The following is a 7486-nucleotide window of genomic DNA, read 5'->3' as shown; positions in this document are numbered from 1 at the left end:
GATCTTTACTTAATATCCTAATGATTTTTGGCATAAAAGAAAATTTAATCACGTTGACCCATTTTTGCTATTGCTACAAATATACCCGTGATACTTAAAACTGGTTTTATGGTCCAAAGTCACATATATTTAACAAAATTTAATTTTAATTTAAATGCCTCTATGTACCTACACTCAATTAAATGAATGAATAGGGCACTAACAGTGTCATTGATGTCCATCACTGGATGTGATTGTGAGATGCCACATTTAGACAATATTCTAAGTATTTGTTATTGTATATTGTCATTTAAGTAGTGTATTTCTGTATATTGTCATTGTGTTACCTGCCTAGGGACGGCAGATGTAAATTAGCAGTGTTGGTAAATTCCCCGTGTTTCTGGTAACAGGGAAGGCTTTTCCCATCACACTCACCCTAACAGTGGTGCGGCTGTCAAACGTAAAGGATTTGATCTGTCCATTTTCCAGAAACACCTTCAACACATTTGGTATCAGAAGCAGAGACTCGTCTTTAAGCATGGTCTAAAAGAGGCAGAGGGGAGAAAGAGGAGAGAAAACAGTCAGTGAACCTTGGATGAGATATTAAGAAAAGAAAAGACTCAATAGATCAATACAGAGAATCAAATAAGAACATCTAATATCTTCTAAGAGACGAATGTAGAAACACATGAGACTTTAAACTGTATGGAAAACCTGAAGGAAGAACATATCAAGTCCGAAACAATGGTTAAAGGGAAAATCTTTGACTTATGAGCAAAAGTTTAAAGGAATATTACCAAAACTCTACTTTAGACATACAGAGTATAAAATTAAGCAGACGTCATATCACATCTATTCCTAATTCAAATCGAAACCATGTTCTATAAATGCAGATCAACTGGACACAAACATTAAATTCAATTGCAGAATATATCTGTAGCTAAGAGAGGAATTCTTCAAGGCATCTACTTTATTTCCAATAAGGTGCACTAAGTAATTTTTTGTTCATTTTGAACTGGCTCATTAATTTTTCTGGTTCAAAGGTGCCATCTCTGAAACCCTGTGGCTGGCCAGGACCAATTCCAAACCATCGACCCTCATTAAACTGCAGCAGTCGGCTGTCTTTGAAACAGTGAGTCACCAGATTCTTGTGTCACTCGTTCTCCCTGTACACTGTACTATTTTGAGCCTGACCTCATGGCAGATCCTGGAGAGGGTTTCTAAATCACATCAAATAGCGGAGTGCCTCAAGGTTCAGTGCTTGGCCCATTCCTCTTTAGAGCATTAGGAAAATCAGACCCTACATGCACAGTTCTTGCACAGGCTCTTCATCTCAAGACTGCAATGCTCTGTTGGCCGATGATACATAAAACAGCATTGGGTCTGGTCCATCTCACACCCCTCCTGGCCACCTCTAGCTATCCATATAACATTCAAGACTCTGATGCCTATATTCCAACGTGATCTAATGATAATTTGTATGTATTTCACATAAAACGTGGTTCTACAAAATGTACATTTACTTATGTTGTTACAGACACTAAAACATACAATACTAACGTATTTTCAGCATTTAAACATATATTATATAATATACAATACTGATGTATTGACGACACCTAAAATATTAATTATTTACGGATAAGCAACTTTACAGACTTGCAAACAGTGTTGGGGGTAACGCATCAACAGTAACGCAAGTTATGTAATAATATTACTTTTTTTCAAGTAACTAGTAAAGAAACGCATTTATTTTTTAATTTACAAGAAAATATCTTCGTTACTTTTTGAAAAAAGTAACGCCAGTTACTTTTTCACCCATTTATTAACAGATCTCTTGTCCCCATGTTGAGAAATTGTGAGTATAAGTTACTTTAGTTCTAGAGTAAATGTGACATGCATACATGCATTAATTCATCTCACTCACTAAAAAACAGATCCAGTATTCTTCAAAATGAACAAAACAGTGAAATTCAACTAATAAGCAAAAATTACTCAAGATAATCTAACATTTGTTTTCCTTTTTTTATTTGCTGAAGAGTTGACATTTTTTCTTCTTCGGTCTACTCTACAGACCTCAATTTACTTTTCTCTAAGCCTGAGGCTTTAGTATAAAAAGGCTTTTACATTTGCCAAAAATAAAACTTTTTATATTAAAAACAAACAAGCAAGCCCTGCCCAGATTTAAAAAGTAACGCAAAAGTAGTGTTACACATTACTTTCCATAAAAAGTAAATAAGTAACGTAATTAGTTACTTTTTTAGGGAGTAACTCAATATTGTAATGCATTACTTTTAAAAGTAACTTTCCCCAACATTGCTTACAAATGAATACTAATGAATATTGAAATCGCAGTATTCATTTTATTATTATTGCGTTTAGTTGTCATATCAATAGCATTGTTTAATTGCATTATTAAACTGTTCATTCATTTACCTAATATGAAATAAAATTTCATTCCATGTGATTTCTGCTGGCAACTTGTTCCAAGGTATACACAATGTTAAACAAGACATTTTAAACCCTTAATATGAATACCATCAATAACAATGTAATATTCACTTGGTTTGCAAACTTTGGAAGAAAACGCAAAATAATTACAAAATTAATCAATTGTATTTGTGTACTGTAATCCAAATCTTCAGAATCCGTATGACTGCGAGGACCAAAACCAAATCCAAGCCTTTTTCTGTGATCTTCGTCTCCATCCTGAGCAGTGATCGTAAGCATCAAAACCTGCGCTGATGTGTTTGCTACAAATTCAAAAGTTGCTGCTTCGAGAAACTTTACAACAGGTTTTATAGCAGGAAAATCGAGCACTCGTTGGCTCCCACCTGCTCCGTCACAGATTGTGACATGCTGTGTCAAATCAATAAAAATGTACAAAAACTGACAAAAATCTACGTTTTGTGCTTGTAAACTTTACATACTAATACCTACGTATGAGCAATGAGAACAGGCTGTATATTCAGAATGGTCTCTAGAACCTTCCAGACAGAATGACTTTCTGAATGACAATGACCTTGGATATTATCTCAATGCCTGTTGCTGAAGATTCAGTAAAGTCTTAAAACAAAGTTTTGGCATTACATTTTGATGCACCTATGATTATTTTATTTTGCAATGGGAAGTTCTAGATTATAGCAGTTACTGATTCTATTTTAATTATATTGATTAAATATTCATTGCATTCAACTTCTAAAAAGAGTGAAAAATGACTTAGTGCACCTTGAAGTGGGTGAGAAACCTTGAAGGCAGTTTTGTTTCAAGAATGAGAGGTCATTATCCCGATGTCAGAATCATATCGATTTGTACCAGGATCCATGTTATTTTCGAATTCAGTGCCATAACTTTCTATCAGCTGTCCATTTATCTTCCACTGAGTGTCATTAATAAAATGCCTTCATGTAATCAAATGTTGACACTGAATGAGGTCTGATACACCCATGAAAGTTAAATGATTCAGTACATTTGGCAAGTGTTTTACCCAAAGTACCTTTAGGCTTGCTTTTGGAGACATGTGCAAAGTGCTTTTACACTTTATACACAGATACAGAATGGAAACAAATAAGCAAGCGTCAATTTGGCGTGTCGGTTGGAATCATGTTATGACAGGCAGTGAAGTGAGCAGGTCGGCTAACTCTATTTCATACATTCAGCACAATTCCAATCAATTGCACATTAGCTACGGCGTGAGGTGATGTGATATGAATAATAAGTCCCACGTTGGCATTTGTCTTTAAGCCTAACCCCTTTATTAAAACGTAGCAGCTTGTGTACTGACTGTGCTGACAGGCGAGTTTTAATGAAGAAAGCCCCGCTGGCCCCTGCTGATCACACAAGATGGATTGACATGATTAGAGGAGGCTCAGGTGAGGGTGGTTTGATCTTTACCGATTTTGGCCCTCTAGGCCTGATCAGCAAGTTTCTTCTTCCAGGAGAGCTGCACACCCCTCCCATCGGTCCGCTTTATTAAATTGGTGCGACCAGCACCCAAGGGTGTAGTGTTGACTCTTCCTTGCTCACAAGGCAGATATCAAACTGTATGGGACATAATCCATGGACATTGAAATTAACATGGGTGCTATCGACCCATGTTCACCAAGAGGAGATGGCAGCTGTAGTGCTAATGAAAAGCTACGAATGGATGGATGTCTAGTAACAACATTAAAGGTCATGGGGAGGCTTCGGCCTTTCTCTAGATGCGATGCTACCTTATTCAATTACCGCTAAGTAGGCTGGAAGTGTTCAAAGGAAGCTGACACTAAGTTCCTCCACGTAACTCTGTAAACTAAACACCTCAGAGGGAATTATTCAAAGCGCCTGCTGTAAAAAATGCCCCTTTTCAATAGCGATTTCAGTATCTGCAGTATTGTTGTAAATCCGAATAAATCTCAGCAACCAAACAAACTAGGACTCGCAATCTATTCAGAAAAAGAACATCTGTCAATATCTGCCCGACTGACTTCTATGCAAATCTACCCTACGCCTATGAAACAGAGAAACGCTAGAGCCCTTTCATTTCAACCAAATCAAGCGTAGTCAATTCCAAGCCCTGCGTTTTGACGTATGCACTTTAATGTAGTCTGGAGTTCATAGAGGAAGTGGAGGAAGACAAAACCACAGGAGAAGTGCACATCCTTTTAGCTTCTCGAAATGGTGGACCACATCTAGATTAAGGAAGCACCATCAGAGAGGGATTTACGCATTGGCCCTCAGGGTAATAAACCTGCAGTCTGATGAAATGAGATGAGCAGGAGATGTGGAGTGAATCGCACTTCAATATTGAAACTCTGAAATGACAGCCATGTAACACTCTCAAAAAGAAACACTAACGATTGACAGATTGACTTTGTAAAAACTAACAGATATTAGCATGAACAAGCCGTGAACAGTCACGTCACAAAATACCTTGAGTCCATTCGACAAACTCAAATCTTACAATCCAGGAGCTACCGAGTCTATCAGGAGCGTCGGTGTTGTGGAAGTCTCGTTACAGCACATAAAGAAAGCTGTGTTAGCACAGATATGACTGGTGTGATGTGAGCAAGAGGCAGCAGCACATACTGAGTCTGGGTCGCTGATGGACACTTGCTCAGAAAAGCGCACTTTGGGGGGATTGGTTCGCAGGCGAGCTTTCTTGGCTGCACTTATGAAGGCAGATTTAGGTGACTAAGGAAACAAAAAGAAAGACAAAGGGAGGGTAGGAAGAAAGAAAGAGAGAAATAGACAGGAAAAAGGTTAAGACTAGTTTCATTTAGAGTCAAAGCTTTAAACCATTCATCTTGTCCTAAAAAAGCAAAACATCCTTAAAAAGTATAAATTAGCTTGAAAAGCAAAATTGTATAAGAACTTTTAGCTCACTAACTTGTGTTACGCTTAAAACAAGACCAAAACTATCGCCAATAGGGTAAGAAAAATTAAGGGTGTGTTCACACTTGTCATGTTTGGTTCGATTAAAATGAACTCTGGTGTGATTGCTAGTGCGGTTCATTTGAGTAAGTGTGAACGCTGCCATCCGAACCAAACAAGTGGACAGAGACCGCTAAAAAGATGGGTCTCGGTCCACTTCAGAAACGAACTCTGGTGCTGTTCGAATAAAATATGAACACAACAAGGACCAAATACTTCAAAATGAACCAAAAACAGAAGGTAATGACACAAGATGCAACACTGTTCGACATGATTTCACGAAAAGAACAAGTAGTGTATCCAAAACAAAATGAGAAGAAGGCAAACGTGGAGCAACGAGGAGGTATAGTCCCTTTTATGAGCTCTTCGTGAGTTCGAAGGTGGTGAAAATAAAATCATATACACGCAACAATGAGCACACTTAGTCCAGCAGACGGCATTAGGTGTATTTGACTTAAAGCGGCTTTAAGTTGAATGCACCTTTTCCTTTTTTTTGGAGTGTTCGGTGAGTTCTGTCACGAAAATACATCATTCAACCCAACCAATCAGGTTGTGAACATATCACTACGTCTTAGGTTCTGTATCTTTAGGTTCGCTGTCAAAATTGCCAGTGTGAACGCTAAGCGGACCAGGACCAGATGTACCATTTTTCATTTTGGTCCGGACCAAATGAACCAAACGAACCGATTTACAAGTGTGAACACACCCTAAAATCAAGATATTTTCTGCAAACAAGTCCTAATATCTTATGCAGTTTTGCTTCTCAAGTAAAAGTGACTTATTTTATGGACACTTATACATTTTTACTTGAAAACAAGACAAAAATAGATTTGAAAACAATGAACACATTGTGGTAGTTCAGTTAGATTGCTAAAGCCCTGTTCACATGACTTACATCAGGCCTTCAATGCAATAAAATACATTTTCTGGTGCTTTGACCCTGACAAGTGTTAGAAATAGCAAAAGGGCAATTTTAAAGGGAATTTGGTACATTTAATGGTAAGTTTAAAACAAGTTAGATAAAAAAGTCAGAATCAGAATACATCACCTAAAACAAGTAACCTAGATTGTTACTAACTACAATTTTCACCATGTAATCTGTAATGGATTACAATTTGTATGTAATCTACCCAGCACTTTTCTCTAAATATCATGATATGACTTAGAATGGAAGTACAACTGGAGTTGTATGTACAGAGGATCAGTCTTTCTTCTGTCAACAGCTGAGCAATTGATTGTACTCCGCAAGCTCAACAGCAACCAAGGTCAAAGCTAAAATTGTTTAAACTTTTGAGCGCTGTTACAGTTTGACCTGCTTGCAATGTGGCGGCAGGGTTAATGCTCCATTGAGCTCAGTGCATTGGGGAACGATGACAAGGATCATTCACATGACATTTTCACTCCGGAGCTTTGGTCTCAAAATACTAATTATGTAATTTTGTATGTATAGTAGTTATGCAACATTGGCACAAAGCAAATGTGTGTTTTTGTACACAAAGCTGAGCCTGAATTTCAAATCCCAGTAAAAATGTACAGACTATATTGAAATCGGCATTGCAGTTTGACTGTAGCACTGAAAGGAACTGATTTAATGTCATTTGGATTGGAGAAGACATAATGTCTTTAACTACCTGTTGTGGTTGCAGCACAGTGAGAACAATCGAGTCCTTGCAGCGCCTGCAGAAGAAAAAGACATTTTGGCAAGTGAGCTGCGGAATGTGCAAAGAGTGTCTTATCTGAAATGAATTCTCTTATCTGATGGAGACACATGGAAAAGAAATACATAAAGCACAGTCATGCGTCCAGACAAGGCCCTTCCCTCTGGTGACAGTAAAGGGTGTTACCTTACAAGGTCTATGACTTTCTCCCGGGGCGCGTCGCTCACAAGTTCCTGGTTGATGCCAAGGATCTGATCTCCGGGGTAAAGCTTGCCGTTCGAGGGTCCTTCTGTAAAGGAGGAGTCTGTAAACTCGTGTTGCTCTTTATAGACTCGATCAGTTCAAGCACACTGACATTGTCGTCTTCTTTTCTTGTCCTAAAATATATGCTGATATAGATCGCTAAATCATTTTAGTCACACTTGTTTCTTAAGGCA

General features: G+C 37.9%; 1 protein-coding gene across 1 annotated transcript; it reads right to left on the bottom strand.

Moving 5' to 3' along the window:
- Positions 1-330: 330 nt before the first annotated feature.
- LOC141288976 (FERM and PDZ domain-containing protein 4-like) lies at positions 331-7189 on the bottom strand. Its single transcript, XM_073821172.1, has 4 exons — positions 7184-7189; positions 7023-7100; positions 5047-5151; positions 331-522 (listed from the first exon to the last, which is right to left on the bottom strand). The coding sequence occupies exons 1-4, from the start codon at positions 7187-7189 to the stop codon at positions 331-333; spliced, it is 381 nt and encodes a 126-aa protein (XP_073677273.1).
- Positions 7190-7486: the final 297 nt, after the last annotated feature.

The sequence above is a fragment of the Garra rufa genome, chromosome 16 (genome assembly GCF_049309525.1).
Source record: "Garra rufa chromosome 16, GarRuf1.0, whole genome shotgun sequence".
In the NCBI taxonomy this organism is placed as follows: Eukaryota; Metazoa; Chordata; class Actinopteri; order Cypriniformes; family Cyprinidae; genus Garra; species Garra rufa.
Note: the sequence above shows the minus strand (reverse complement) of the source record. Positions and strands in the feature narration are given on the sequence as shown.